We start from the raw sequence: 16,084 nt of genomic DNA, 5'->3' as shown, positions 1-16,084 counted from the left end.
TGGATGTAATGTAAATGATAGAAGACAGGGTCTCAGTGGGACTCCTTTATCTTTATGGAATCAAGGGTTAATATCTCCTGAGGGGGGTTATTGAGCAGTGGGGGACTTTAATCATGTTTGTTATGTGACTCTGTCTGCTTATGTGTAGACATTTTGGGGCTCACGGCTATTATGGAATATACAATTTTTTAGAGCTACGCAGTTCTTGTGGACTGGCGCGCTTTTCTTTGGCCTACAGGTCACACCTCTTGACCGGGCTTGGTCACGTTTTCATTCTCCATTTCTGTATCGTGACTGAGTGGCGGTGGAGAGGACCTGTTCCTCTACTTGTCTGGGTCATAGGAGGTTGTGAGTGCCCCAGCCATTGGGAGGGGAAGGTGCCAATTATTTTTTTCCAAATTTGTCTGGTCAAGTTATGGAGGATTCTGATTTTTCTGAGGAGGATTTTTCTGACTCAGATTCTGTTTCCTGCTTAGATTGTATGGAGGCCCTGGGAAATCCAACCCAATCATTTATGTTCTATATGCTGTAAATAGAGTGCTCTTTTCTCCCTCTGAGGAGAGATTGGAGACCGCTGAGCCGTCCACGTCTGAGGATTCTGTGTCCCATGAGGCGCGTTCCCTGGAATTTTCTGCTCCTACGCAACGCCGTCCAACGTTGGTTCATACTCTATACTAAGTGTTTTGTCCCTGCATAGCTTGCATGGCTAGCTGGGTTTAGGAATCCTGCTGTGGCAGTGTATCTGTAGTTCCTGAGGTCCTTTGGACAGGAGCTGGAGGACTCTCTTCTGAGGGGGATCATTTGACTGCTTGGAGATCTTCAATACCTGGTGAGGGGGTGATTGTTTCCCTCACATGGTACTCCTTTGTGGATTGAATTATTCTATTGTAAGATCTCCTTCAACAGTGCTTTTCTCCTTTTTTTGAGTTTGCTGCCCTTTTCACTTCCACTTGTCCTTTGGGGTAGGACTTCCGGTCATCTGGTTGAAGAGACCCGGTTCTTCAGGACCGCTTTTTCCTTGCAGTATCCTCTTTTTGATCCTTATATTTGGGGATCTGGGGGATTGTTATGCAGTCTCTCTTGTTGTTGCCTACTAGGAGTTTTTAGGATTTCTAGTTCTGCAATATTTTTTTTTGCGATCAGTCCCCAGAACTGCACTCCATACTCAAGGTGAGGTCTTACCAGGGATTTATATATAGAATTAGGCCTTCCTCCCTTGAATCAATGCCTCTTTTAATATATGCTAGTATCTTATTAGCCTTTGAAGCCACTGCCCTGCATTGTGCACCTATCTTTAGCTTGTTTATTACTACCCCCAAATCCCTTTCCTCCTGTGTTTGGCTAAGTCTTGTCCCATTTAAATAATATGCTGCCTGCTTATTATTACTTCCAAAATGTAGAACTTTGCATTTTCCCGTATTAAATCTCATTTTCCATTTACCTGCCCATGCTTCTAATTTTTGCAGGTCCTTTTGTAACGAAAGTTCATCCTGCTCTGACCTATTGACCTTACTTAACTTAGTATCATCTGCAAAAATAGAGATGTCGCTATTTAATCCTTGCTCCAAGTAATTTATAAAAATATTAAAAAGAACAGGGCCCAGTACTGATCCCTAGGGGATTCCACTGATTACCTTTGTCTAATCTGAGTATGATCCATTTACTATTTCTCGTTGCTCCCTATCTTTTATCTAGTTATTTATCCATGAGCTAACATTTTCAGCTACTCCCAGTCCCTTAATTTTGTGCATTAACCTCTCATGTGGCACTGTATCAGACGCCTTTGCAAAATCTAAGTATATCACATCAACTGATTCCCCTTTATCTATATTTTACTTATTTCCTCATAGAATCTAATTAGATTAGTTTGACATGATGTATTTCTCATAAAACCTGATTAGCTGATTAGAACTCACAATCTTGTTTACACGAATATGCTCATCAGTATAATCCCTTCAAATATCTTCCCCACTATTGATGTCAGACTAACTGGTCTATAGCTTCCTGGATCATTCCTACTTCCCTTTTTGATTGGTTGGTCCAGTTTGGATCTTTAGAGACTGTCATATTTCTCAATCAGGGATTAATTTCCAAGGTTGTAGTGCTGATCTCTTTTGGCTCCTTTTTTCTTTGGACTTTGTAAGAATTATCCTAGAAGCCCTTTGGGGTTGAGTGTCCAGTCACTGGGATACATCTTGAGAGATCAGGGTTCAAGACCCCATGGGGGTTTAGCAGTGAACTTTGGTACAATTTCATTTCCAGAAAGAGTATCTTGTGGTTGTTCCGCAAGATTTTGGCCTTTTGATCCAGCTCCTGGTTTTGAGTGTCCGGATTTTGAACCTAGCCCTTGTTTTTGACTTGGCATTTGGTTGTTCTGTTTACAGATTTTAATAGTCTTGGATATGTCTGGCATCCGGTAGCAGGTTTGGTTTCCCAGGCTTGGGGAACTCTCCTTATTCCTACTGGGGCATTTTTTTTTCTCTCTTCTGGAGAGTTGGAGGAAGTTTTTCCTGGAACTTTCTTTACTGGAATATTCCTAGATTTCTTAGTTTTCCTTCTATTTTGAAGGATCTGGTATCTGAGGTAGCTTTCCTCATCTGACTCTAGGAGTTCAGTGGGTAGAGGTTTTCTCTTGTTTGCAGTGTACCCTACCTTTGGTTTTCTGAGGGGTAATAAGGATAGGTATCCTGGATCCCGAGTTAGTCTCTGGGTGTCGGTGCCTTCTTACTGTCTCTTTTCCTTAAGAACTCGTGGTTGGAGATTCATTAGCTGATCTCTGGACTTTGTCGATGCTGGGATTTTTTTAATCTCTCTTGTCCTTGGGACATTGACAGTCGCTTCGGTGTTAGGACTGTTCAATCGGAGGAGGGGTCAGAAATTCTGACTGCTCTGTTTGGGCATCGACCACGTATTTTGTCTCCCGCAGGATCCTTACTTAGGTTGGGAGGCCTTGCAGTTGGTTCTGAAACCTTCCCTTAGCAGGTAGTTGGTTCTTCCTTATTTTTTTCTCTTGTTCCTTTCCAGGAATGTCCTGGTGCACATTTGCTAGCTATTCAGTTGGCTAGTTACTATGTTTTGAAATTTAGTCTGACTGCCTGCCAATGGATAAGTCCTTTACAATAAGGTTTGAATACTTAGGACATTTTGAGGTAAAATATCTTCCTTTTTTACATAGAGATGTTCAGGTGATATTTTCTAGCCAGCTTTTTACAGCTATGCTGCATCACTTTCAAGTGTTTCAACATTTGGGTATCATGGTCCTTTAATTATATGCACAGACCTTTATAAGCCACTATTTCTGCTCTGTGCAGCTCTCAAGCAGAACTTTAACCCTTTGAGTGCTGATGACGTCTCTGAGCCGTCATGAGCACTTTCCCACCTCGAGGGAGATTTGGGGGCTCCTAACCACTCCTACCCCGGCGATCGTGCCTGTAGAGTGACAGGCATCGCCCGGGCTTCACGTGATGTGTGATGACGTCATGTGCAATGACGTGATGACGTCACTGCACAACTTTATTTATACTTAACAATGTTAAGTATAGGAGGAGGGGGCATGCTGCTTAGAAGCCTGTATCTCAGGCATCTAAGCAGCTACAGACCCCCAAGACCCACTGTTGGAAAGGTAATCGCCTAACCTTTCCAATAGTGTAATATTGGGGGTCTGTAAAAATAAAATTAAAAAAACCTTAGACAATATTAGCACCCAGGTGGGAAAGTGCTTAGCACTCAAAGGGTTAACTATGTGTTTCAATTGGAAAAATATTACGCGTTCTAATGAAAGAGCATGCCATTTTTTTGCATTTGAATGTCCCCATGAAGTCCCAATTGTGGGCCAGATTACAAGTGAAGCGGTATTTAGCACTCACGCTTGAGCGCTAATACCATTGAAAGAAAACTTGTAACGCAAGTGGGATAGCATGCATATTACAAGTTTAAAATAAAAAGTTAGCATGTGAGCGAAACCCGACGCATGCTAATATCAGGATTTCATATATTGTGACTGCGTTAACTTCTTCTCCCCATAGACTTCAATGAAGAGCGCAACTTCAAAAAAACCTAGCGTGCTAACCTGACACCACATCAGACCTACAGCGCTAACCCAAAGTGAATAATACATATTTTACATTTCTATGTTCTTCACTTAGGATAAAAAGTGTAAAATATTTATAAATATCTGATTTTATTTGTAAAATATATATCTATATGAATATATACAGGTATATATATATATATATATATATATATATATATATACAAAGAACATTTTCTTTTAAGTGAAGAGCATTGGAATGTAAAATAGTTACAGTAAAACACATAAGCTTTTACATTCCTGCTTTTCAAATAAAGATAGCAAGAGAATATAGAAAAATTGATAATAGGACTAAATTAGAAAGTTGCTTAAAATTGCATGATCTAGTTGAATCATGAAAAACAATTGGGTTTAGTATCCCATTAATGATCTAATAATCCTATATTAGAAGTTGTATTGTTCTCCTGTAATATTTGCACCTATTCTATGTTTTTTCTCTGCAGACTCTCCTCAGACTGAGCCCACCGAGCCTGGACCTTTAGGTAAAGATGATAAGCTCACAAGAATAGAGTGTAAGCCGCCCAGTTAGATAAGAACCTGATATAGGCAAATAAAATAAACTGGTATTTATTACACCAACAGAATAAACAATATGTTGCATATAGGAATAGTTAAAAATCAACATTCCAACCCCAATGACTTCATATTGCCCTGTAATCATCAGAAGGCTTATGTCAGATGGCAATGGAACACTTATACTATTCATGCTATTAGTCACCAGTTACATGTATATCACATTCTACCCAATAACCACTTCTAATTAAATTATATTTTTAATCAGGGCTTCCATCTATTGCTAATTTTAAGGAATAAACAAAAAGTTTTAAAGGAGGTAAAGCAGATCCATTTCTTAACTTAGCAAAAGAGATGGGTTCATATGGTCCCAAAAAAGAAGCAGGCATCATCTTCTTAGTAGTGATAAGTACCAATCAACTAGGTTCTATCTTCTCATCTGGACATCTTTATAATCCCGCCCCCAAGGAACTTAGTGTAGTGTGTCCATAGCAGCACCTTGTGTAAATCCTTGCACATCGTTCTGTGTGTTTTGTTGCAGACTGTAGAGAGGAGCAGTATCCTTGCACCCGGTTGTACTCAGTGCATAAACCCTGCAAACAGTGCCTGAATGAGATCTGCTTCTACAGGTGAGAAATAGCATTTCTTCGCAGAATTACCTGCGATTATTTTGTCTTTAGTTGGTGTAAAAATGCATTGTGATATCTATAGAAAAACATGAATAACCTGGAGGCAGGTTTGTATATTAGACAGACTACTATATTGCTTATAGAAAATGAACGTTGATTGTGGTAGGAGACTTCTTGAGATGTTCTCAGAAGACATAGAAGGATATAAAATAAACCAGTTCAGAAGACATAGAAGGATATAAAATAAACCAGCTCAGTATGAACTGCAGACGCAGTGCATGATGTAAGCTAATGATATCTAATGGAGTGATTTCTAAATCTGTATTAAACAGTTTAAATGCATTTCAATAACATGCATCTTTATTTATATTTCAGTCTGAGGCGAATGTATGTCGTCAACAAAGAAATCTGTGTGCGCACTGTGTGTGCCCATGAGGAACTACTAAGAGGTAAGGAGTTCTACTGCATGTCATATGTTTTATTTATTAACATAAAATATTGTATATGTTATGGGCAAATTTAGATATTGGGTAATCCTAGGATTACCCGGGTAAAATGGACATTACCTATGCTGCTGTGGGTAAAGCCCTTATGTAAGATCATAAATCCCCTTAGAGTGCATGTGCTTCATCGAGTCCCTGCATTAAACATATATACGATGCACAGTAATTCTCCCATTTTCACTCTCTTTTTTGCCTCTGGCTGGGGGGTTCAAGGTTGGCGTTCCCCCCCTTATAAACCTCATTCCCCAAGGTTTACTTGGGGTGGATGCCAGAGGATCGGTGGGGTGCCCCCCTTTAACCCCCCAGATGGAGGCAAAAAAAAAGTGTAGCTGGAGGAATTACAGTACATCGGGCTTTACCCACAACCGCTTGGGTAATGTCCGTTGTATCTGACTTTAACCGTACCATCTGTGTAATTGTCATTTATTTACAGCTGATCTGTGCCGGGACAAGTTCTCTCGCTGCGGTGTGATGGCCTCCAGTGGCATGTGCCATTCAGTGGCACCTCAGTGCAGCAAGAGCTGCGGTGGCTGCTAGACTGCGGAAATATTACTGGGAATAAGAACCCATGCCAGATGGAGGGGACCCTCCTGAATCCCTGAACCCTCACTCACTGGAGGGGGTGGGAGGTGCTAGAATTATGTAATCATTTATATTACTGTATTGTACTGTATGTGCCACGCCGAAGGGGGCACTATGGGCGGTAAGCCCTGATACCTTCACTGTCTTTGCCATATGATACCCAGCCCTGTGCACTGCATAACGCTTCCTCTATTCTCTGTTAGGGGACTGGTTGCTCCAGTAGCTCTGATAATAGCTGCTTTGGTGAAGGAGATGTCACCAGCAGTTTGCCCTGTGACTGTATGCAGGTTCTTTGAATGTTAACAACAACCTAGAGCTTAAGCACAGATAGATTAATGTCTCTCACCTGTGGGACATACTGGTCTCCTGGTTAGCCTTGAGTAATGGCACTTGAGACAGGGTTTTAGGTAAAAGAAAAAAAAACAAACACAGCGTATACTCTATGAATAAAGAACACACCCAGTACTGGTCACCCACACTCATGGCTTCAGAGCTGCCACATTTTTGTCCAACAGCTGTCTCTTAACCCTGTTCCTTGCCTCTTAAAGGGATACAGAATGTCAAAATTAAACAGATACAGTGTAACCCTACTGAGGTAGGATCAGAATTGTCTTGAGCAATATATGGCAGCTGTTTTTGTTGTAACAATGTTACACATAGAGTTTTCAAGACAAGTGCATGTTCCAAAGCCTACCTCAGTATGCTCTCATAGAGAGGAAATAAGTTTCAACTAAAGATACCAAGAAAACTAAGTACATTTTAATTGTTTGCTCTATCTGAGTTAATTTTGAGTTACAAGTCCCTTTAATTAATTTCCCTTCTTCTAGTCTAATTTTCTCTCTGTCCTTTCATATTTCTTATTTGGTTAAACCGCATTTTACTTCACACAAGGGGAGATTTATCTGACTTTCTTTTTGTAATTTGTTTTGTACAAAAGATGAATAAAGTGAAAACTTTTACTTGTACTGGACATAGGCGTAAGTGTTGTGACATTTATCATCTCTTTGCAGATTTCTGTTATTTGATTATCTAGTTAATTGTGATTAGAACAAAAAATACAGATATACTTGAGTATCACATGATTATTTTATCGGTAGGTATTTGTGCTGTAGAATAAACTTTGTAATGAATTATTTTGGTCTAGCATTAATGATACATCAATGTGTGGGTCAGATACTGTAGAGGGCAGGATGCAATACGGTGGGCATCAGCGTGATAAACCAATTTCAAAAGGAAAAGAGAGCGGACCTTTCAATAAGAAGAGTCCAAAAGAGTAATAGTACACACTCGATAGAAAATAATATATATAGGCCTAGATTACAAGTGAGCTAACATCTCTAGAACACAGTCCATAGTGCTTCCATTTTTACAAGTTCATAGTAAATTGTAAGGGCTGGAGGCCGGATAGTGAAGCCACGCTAAATCTGTCAGAATGGGCACGCTGAAAAATTAAGGTCCCAGCTATCGCTTAAAGGGACACTGAACCCAAAATTTTTCTTTTGTAATTCAGATAGAGCATGCAATTTTAAGCAACTTTCTAATTTACTCCTATTATCAATTTTTCTTCGTTCTCTTGCTATCTTTATTTGAAAAAGAAGGCATCTAAGATTATTTTTTTTGGGTTCAGTTCTCTGGACAGCACTTTTTTATTGGTGGATGAATTTATCCACCAATCAGCAAGGACAACCCAGGTTCTTCACCAAAAATGGGCCGGCATCTAAACTTAAATTCTTGCATTTCAAATAAAGATACCAAGAGAATGAAGAAAATGTTATAATATGAGTAAATTAGAAAGTTGCTTAAAATTTCTGAATCACGAAAGAAAATGTTTGGTTACAGTGTCCCTTTAAGCACAAACTCAAAGGTGCAAAATGTCTGCTAGGGATCTGCAAATGTCTGTGGCTCTTGAGTGGCACTTAACATTTAACCCCTAAACACAAAGGGGTCAATTTATTATAGTGCGAACGAACATGAAACAATGTAGCGTATCATGTCCGCTGCACATCGATAAATGCAGACAGCATACGCTGTCGGCATTTATCATTGCACCAGCAGTTCTTGTGAACAGATTTGCGGCCAATCGGCTGCTAGCAGGGGGTGTCAATCAACCCGATTGTCTTTAGACCGCTGCTTCATAATTTCTGTTTCCGTACGGAGCTTGATAAATTAACCCCATAGACTCGTGGGGTTGTTAGTGCTAGAATTGAATTAGAGAATGTCATTGTCCCTGACATATCTATATATAGAAATACATTTTTATTGGATTTTTTTTTAATCACAAATAGACATAAAAACAAAAATAAAAATACAATAGGACCTGTCGTACAATTTTATAATCTTAGTCTAGCAGCCAAGTAACATAATCAGTCCCACAAACAGAAACAATATTGATTATATATACTGTAACATCCATAGATCTGTTTGTTCTTGGAGACAGGTGGTAACATTTAAAAGGGACACTTAACCCAACGTTTTTCTTTCATGATTCAGATAGAGCAGCGATTTTAAGTAACTTTCTAATTTACTCCTATTATCATTTTTTTTCATTCTCTTGCTATCTTTATTTTAAAAGCAGGAATCTAAAGCTTAGAAGCCGGCCCATTTTAGGTTCAGCACCCTGGATAGCGCTTGCCTATTGGTGGCTGCATTTAGCAAACCAATAAGCAAGCATAACCCAGGTTCTGAACTAAAAATGGTCAGGCTCCTAAGCTTTACATTCATGCTTTTCAAATAAAGATAGCAAGAGAACAAATAAACATTTATAATAGGAGTAAATTTAGAAAGTTGCTTAAAATCGCACGCTCTATCTGAATCATTAAAGAATAATCTGGGTTTAGTGTCCCTTTAAAGTAGTGAAATATTAACCACTTAGCTGTTATTCTATCAGAGACGTATACTTTTGTTTTCAACCAAAGAAGTAAAAAATAAACAGAAAACAAATCATTACATTTTTTATTGTATTTCATGTCAAATTTCCCCTTGAAAACATAGCACACAGTAACCCCTTCACTGCCAAATACACAGTGCAAATGTGGTAGTCATGATTACAGCTGCTGTAATACTTTACAGATTTGTGTGTGTGAGAGATGAGTGATCTGATCATGTATTGTAAAGATTCACATTATTCATTTCAGTAGAGGGTTTGTATACAGGCTTCTCCTATAGAGTAAAATAAACTATAAGCTTAATGTGTTGTGCAGTGAAAGGGTAACAACATTCAAAAAGGGGCAAGTCAGTTTAAAAATATATATAAAAAACACAGTGCTGGTACAAAATATGCACAGTTAATAAAAATGTGCTCCGTCTAGCGGACTTTACTGTATCTCAGGAAGAGGGAACGAGTGTGTTAATGAACACAGGTTTTATTCTAATTCCTTCTGAGATAACATAACATTATATTAAAAAAAAAACTAGTAACCCAGGGTACAGGGAATGTTAGTGCCATGAAAAACCTTCACAGTAAAACTGATTTTTGTGTACAAGGCCGCACAGGACTATCCCTTTACGGAAGCAGCAAGGCACATCCGTGCACCCAATATACCACAGCTAGTTTGTTATGGCGGCTGGAATCACATTGGATTCAGAAGCTCAAATACAAGAGCGAGTTTGAGCTTTTAGGTAAGTGATTGTCTGAATTTCTTGGGGACTAGTGCCGTTGTTTAACTTGGTGATTCATTGGTTTGTAACAATGAGATAGGTGCTGTGACCACCGACCATCATGAATAGAACCGATCAGAATGTTATAAATATGTTTAATCCAACACTACTCCCCAGAGAATATTCTGGTATAGATATATGCGTGCACTTATGTTGCAAGTGGAATCTGTGGAGACAGCGCCATCTCTCTGCAGCCCAGCAGAGGGCGACGTTGCGTCTGCAATTCACAGGACAATGTTTTGGGTTACTAATGGAATGTTAAAGGGATAGTAAACCCAAATATTGTCTTTCATGATTCAGATAGGGCAGCAATTTTAAGCAACTTTCTAATTTACTATTTACTCCTATTATCAATTTGTCTTCGTTCTCTTGGTATCTTTATTTGAAAAAGCAGGAATGAAAACTTTGGAGACGGACTATTTTTGGTTCAGTACCCTAGATAGGGCTTGCTGATTGGTGGCAACATTTAGCCATCCAATCAGCAAGCGCAACCCAGGTTCACAACCTAAAATGGGCCGGCTCCAAAGCATTTATTCCTGCTTTTTCAAATAAAGATAACAAGAGAACGAAACATTTTTTATAATAGGAGTAAATTAGAAAGTTGCTTAAAATTGTTGCTTTATCCGAATCATGAAAGGTAATATTTGGGTTTACTATGCCTTTAAGTATTACCTTAAGTGAGACCTACACAACATCAGGGTTGTTTTTCCTGATTTTGTTGGACGTTCAGGTTAAATTGCCTGACTTTTTAACACACTTTAGTATGTTAGATGAAAGAGGCACTTTATTTTCTCTCAGTATAGAGAACATAAAATGAAATGGGGATTGAAGAGCTTTCTCTCATCTTTATGAATATTACAAAATATGTTAAAAAGATCAGCCAACGCTGTGACATCATCATCAGAATAAGACTAATAATTTGATTATCATTTAAGACCCAGTGTTTCTAAAAGTTGGAAATATAATGCAAAGAATATAAAAAGTGTGCTTTATGTGTATATAAAAATAAAATAAAAATGAATCCATTATTTACTTAACAAAACGGTAATACTGGGGGTGCCAGTCTCTAATGTCAGTCAGTGTATGTGCCTTTAATTTGCCACCAAACAGCCTGGATTTAAACAGGTGCCAGGCTCTGAAGGTTGCCATGTCAGGGTCAGGCTGGGCGGATGTTCCTTCTTATTTCAGTGCAGTCAAGTGAGCAAAAATATATATATATAGAATTTGTGCCTAAAAAAATAAAATTAAATCCACGCAAGGTGGAGCACCAGGGAGCATGTCAGGGAGAGGGGCAGCTCGGGTGTAATACTGGCCTGCCCTCACCCTGGGCATGTGAAAAATAGGTTATTTGCCTGAGAGGAGGGAATGCTGGGTATACACAGTTTGGCACCGACGCAGCTCCTGCTGTAACTGTTCCTTCAGGGTTGAAATCTGTGGAGAGAAAAAAGGGACATTTAAATGTGGCAAAAAGGGAAATAATGAAGGTTTGCTACCTTTAAATTAGATGTTCTATACATGGCTTTAGTAGGAAATAGGAAGGGCGCACTGACATGGACACCATACTTTCATAATGAAATATTTACTATATTTACATCTATAAGGATGCAGGAATTAGATACCATGGGCAAAGTGATTTTATTGTTGAACAGATGATAACAGATACACAATTTTATATTTATTTGTATAAGTGCTATAATGTGCTAGAGCATATTTTTATTGCTTGAATAGAATTATGTGTTAAAATTGTGTCACAAATAACTGTGAATAATTTAACTTAAAGTGAAGGTAAACTTTGGTGAATGAAAGCCTGTTTTTTTTAAAAAAAATACTATTAAAAACAGGGGCACTTTCATTCATCAAAGTTTACAAAGCAGCCATTTTGATTAATAACTTACCTTTTTTTCTTTTCACAGCCAGAGCAGCTTCCCCCTCCTGGATTACCTCTCTTCACACGTCAACAATGAGTAATCCAGCTTCCTCCAATCACGGCTTTCCCCCCAGGGTGGTTATTGCCTGAGGCCATGCTGTGATTGGAGGAAGCTGGATTAGTCATTGCTGACGTGTGAAGAGAGGATTTCCAGGAGGCTCTGGCTGTGAAAAGAAAAAAAGGTAAGTTTTTAATCAAAACGGCTGCTTTGTAAACTTTGATGAATGAAAGTGCCCCTGTTTTTAATAGTATTTTTAAAAAGCCGGCTTTCATTCATCAAAGTTTACCTTCACTTTAAGAATCTCCATAAATGTGATGAATAAAGAAAATGTGAAATTATAAACAGTGCACTTAAAATGAATACAACCACCAGAGTGATTTTATGCTTCATCCAAAAAGTACTTTTATTGAAGGATAATTCTCTTCATCAGTTCTTAAAAAAAAGAAAGGAACAGAGAAGATACTTTCCTAGCGCAACACTTTATCACATACAATCTACTTATACTATTGAGACAATACATTTCTCAGAGCCACCATAGCTGTGAATATATAGTGTTCTTCAATAATCCCACCAGGTTGCTGGAAGCTTTCTACTTTACGAAATTTATATAAAATTACAATAAAATAATTTATGGAGTATACACCACACTCAGGGATATCATAGCCTTGTGGCAAAACCATTAGAAGTATAGAAATATATACTGTAGATATGTAGTAATATATATTCATACATCTGGGCCTTACAAGCCCCTACTTCACGACTGTGCTGCCTCTGGTCTTTTCTCTCCTTGTGAATCAGCTTCAAAATAAGTTCTGTCCATTGGGTTTTTAAGGAAATGATGAAGAGAATTCTCCTTCAATAAAAGGACTTTTTAGATGAAGTATAAGATCATTCTGGTGATTGTATTTATTTTAAGTTCACGGTGTATAATGACACATTTTTTATTTATCACTATCAATAAAATCAGCTCTGGAGCAGTAATACACTACAGATCATGAGCTGAACACAGAGGGTAGCTATGCACATATGCCGCCTCTGGTTGGTTTAGTGGCTGTGCTCGGCCTTGAGCTAATTTTAAGTTTATCCTTTTGCAGTTCTTAAATACATATTTCTGTTCAAGCAATAGTGCAATAAGAAATTGCTCCTTTACTCCCCTTTAAGTGTTTTAGAGATGACATCTCAAACTCTGGAAGATGTGGAGATGATTTCTAAACAGAAGTAATTATCAAATGGACACCAAGATTGTTTTTAAACTCGTTAATAAATAAAAAGAAAGAAAGAAGAAGCCTGGGTACCTGTTCTTCCAGACCCTTGACCCGTTGACGATGAGCTCTCTCTCGGGCATCCAGTGTACGCTCTGCTTGAATCTGAGCATTGCGCAGCCTCTCAATCTCCATCTGTAGCTCGTGGCGGTGACGAGCTGCGGTCTCCATCAGGCTCTGAGAATGTGTTTGCTCCATGTCTGCAATCTGCGCCTTGGGGAGATGATAAATGATTATTGTTTGCTCTGAAGAGGTTGCCATTGAACTTACTCCTAAGCCTGACCTACTCTCTAAGATTATGGATGAGTCATTGGTGGCTACTGAGGGATATGAAGGAACTAGATGCTGGAGGGAGACAAACAAATAAAGTGTGTTGAAGCAACAGAAGAGGTTACTGGAAGATGTAGTTATTGTAAGAAAATTAAACGGTTCATCATATGATATCGCTGTGAGGAAGATGCTACAGAGGAGTTTTGGGGAAGCAGCAATGGGGTTTTGATCATTATAGAAATGAGATAAATGGAAGCAGCAATTAGGTTTTAGTGTATATAGCAATGGGTTAAAAGGAAGCAGCAATCAGGTTTAGGTGTATCTAGAGATGGGTTATGTAGAAGCAGCAGTTAGGTTTAGGTGTATCAAGAGATGGGTTACGTAGAAGCAGCAGTTAGGTTTAGGTGTATCTAGAGATGGGTTATGTAGAAGCAGCAGTTAGGTTTAGGTGTATCTAGAGATGAGTTATGTAGAAGCAGCAATCAGGTTTAGGTGTATCTAGAGATGGGTTATGGAGAAGCAGCTGTTAGGTTTAGGTGTATCAAGAGATGGGTTATGAAGAAGCAGCAATTAGGTTTAGGTGTATCTAGAGAAGGGTTACGTAGAAGCAGCAGTTAGGTTTAGGTGTATCTAGAGATGGGTTATGTAGAAGCAGCAGTTAGGTTTAGGTGTATCTAGAGATGAGTTATGTAGGAGCAGCAGTTAGGTTTAGGTGTATCTAGAGATGGGTTATGTAGAAGCAGCAGTTAGGTTTAGGTGTATCTAAAGATGGGTTATATAGAAGCAGCAGTTAGGTTTAGGTGTATCTAGAGATGGGTTATGTAGGAGCAGCAGTTAGGTTTAGGTGTATCTAGAGATGGGTTATATAGAAGCAGCAGTTAGGTTTATGTGTATCTAGAGATGAGTTATGTAGGAGCAGCAGTTAGGTTTAGGTGTATCTAGAGATGGGTTATATAGAAGCAGCAGTTAGGTTTAGGTGTATCTAGAGATGGGTTATGTAGAAGCAGCAGTTATGTTTAGGTGTATCTAGAGATGGGTTATGGAGAAGCAGCAGTTAGGTTTAGGTGTATCTAGAGATGGGTTATGAAGAAGCAGCAGTTAGGTTTAGGTGTATCTAGAGATGGGTTATATAAAAGCAGCAGTTAGGTTTAGGTGTATCTAGAGATGGGTTATGTAGAAGCAGCAGTTATGTTTAGGTGTATCTAGAGATGGGTTATGGAGAAGCAACAGTTAGGTTTAGGTGTATCTAGAGATGGGTTATATAGAAGCAGCAGTCAGGTTTAGGTGTATCTAGAGATGGGTTATGTAGAAGCAGCAGTTATGTTTAGGTGTATCTAGAGATGGGTTATGGAGAAGCAACAGTTAGGTTTAGGTGTATCTAGAGATGGGTTATGGAGAAGCAACAGTTCGGTTTAGGTGTATCTAGAGATCGGTTATGAAGAAGCAGCAGTTAGTTTCTGGTGTATATAGAGAGGTGTTATGTAGAAGCAGCAGTTAGGGTTTGGTGTATATAGAGAGGTGTTATGTAGAAGCAGCAGTTAGGTTTAGGTGTATATAGAGAGGTGTTATGTAGAAGCAGCAGTTAGGTTTAGGTGTATCTAGAGATGGGTTATGTAGAAGCAGCAGTTAGGTTTAGGTGTATCTAGAGAACAGTTAGGTTTAGGTGTATCTAGAGATGGGCTATGTAGAAGCAGCAGTTAGGTTAAAGTGTATCTAGAGAGGGGTTATGTAGAAGCAGCAGGTAGGTTTAGGTGTATCTAGAGATGTGTTATGTAGAAGCAGCAGTTAGGTTTAGGTGTATCTAGAGATGGGTTATGTAGAAGCACTAGTTAGGTTTAGGTGTATCTAGAGAGCAGTTAGGTTTAGGTGTATCTAGAGATGGGTTATGTAGAAGCAGCAGTTAGGTTTAGGTGTATCTAGAGATGGGTTATGTAGAAGCAGCAGTTAGGTTTAGGTGTATCTAGAGATGGGTTATGTAGAAGCACTAGTTAGGTTTAGGTGTATCTAGAGAGCAGTTAGGTTTAGGTGTATCTAGAGATGGGCTATGTAGAAGCAGCAGTTAGGTTAAAGTGTATCTAGAGAGGGGTTATGTAGAAGCAGCAGGTAGGTTTAGGTGTATCTAGAGATGTGTTATGTAGAAGCAGCAGTTAGGTTTAGGTGCATCTAAAGATGGGTTATGTAGAAGCACTAGTTAGGTTTAGGTGTATCTAGAGAGCAGTTAGGTTTAGATGTATCTAGAGATGGGTTATGTAGAAGCAGCAGTTAGGTTTAGGTGTATCTAAAGATGGGTTATATAGAAGCAGCAGTTAGGTTTAGGTGTATCTAGAGATGGGTTATGTAGGAGCAGCAGTTAGGTTTAGGTGTATCTAGAGATGGGTTATATAGAAGCAGCAGTTAGGTTTAGGTGTATCTAGAGATGAGTTATGTAGGAGCAGCAGTTAGGTTTAGATGTATCTAGAGATGAGTTATATAGAAGCAGCAGTTAGGTTTATGTGTATCTAGAGATGAGTTATGTAGGAGCAGCAGTTAGGTTTAGGTGTATCTAGAGATGGGTTATATAGAAGCAGCAGTTAGGTTTAGGTGTATCTAGAGATGGGTTATGTAGAAGCAGCAGTTATGTTTAGGTGTATCTAGAGATGGGTTATGGAGA

General features: G+C 38.9%; 2 protein-coding genes across 2 annotated transcripts in view; one reads left to right on the top strand and one right to left on the bottom strand.

Moving 5' to 3' along the window:
• Positions 1–7,287, top strand: part of MFAP2 (microfibril associated protein 2) — a 61,150-nt gene extending 53,863 nt beyond the window's left edge. Inside the window, exons 6-9 of the mRNA XM_053690261.1 lie at positions 4,534–4,572; positions 5,145–5,232; positions 5,608–5,681; positions 6,169–7,287. Of these exons, the coding sequence (XP_053546236.1) occupies positions 4,534–4,572; positions 5,145–5,232; positions 5,608–5,681; positions 6,169–6,272 (305 nt within the window). The 3' untranslated portion in view covers positions 6,273–7,287. The remainder of the gene's footprint in view (positions 1–4,533; positions 4,573–5,144; positions 5,233–5,607; positions 5,682–6,168) is intronic.
• A 3,281-nt stretch (positions 7,288–10,568) lies between these two features.
• Positions 10,569–16,084, bottom strand: part of CROCC (ciliary rootlet coiled-coil, rootletin) — a 143,585-nt gene continuing 138,069 nt past the window's right edge. The window contains exons 36-37 of the mRNA XM_053690918.1: positions 13,198–13,377; positions 10,569–11,405 (exon numbers count right to left, since the gene is read on the bottom strand). Of these exons, the coding sequence (XP_053546893.1) occupies positions 11,319–11,405; positions 13,198–13,377 (267 nt within the window). The 3' untranslated portion in view covers positions 10,569–11,318. The remainder of the gene's footprint in view (positions 11,406–13,197; positions 13,378–16,084) is intronic.

This window comes from Bombina bombina, chromosome 8, assembly GCF_027579735.1.
Source record: "Bombina bombina isolate aBomBom1 chromosome 8, aBomBom1.pri, whole genome shotgun sequence".
Lineage (NCBI taxonomy): Eukaryota > Metazoa > Chordata > Amphibia > Anura > Bombinatoridae > Bombina > Bombina bombina.
Note: the sequence above shows the minus strand (reverse complement) of the source record. Positions and strands in the feature narration are given on the sequence as shown.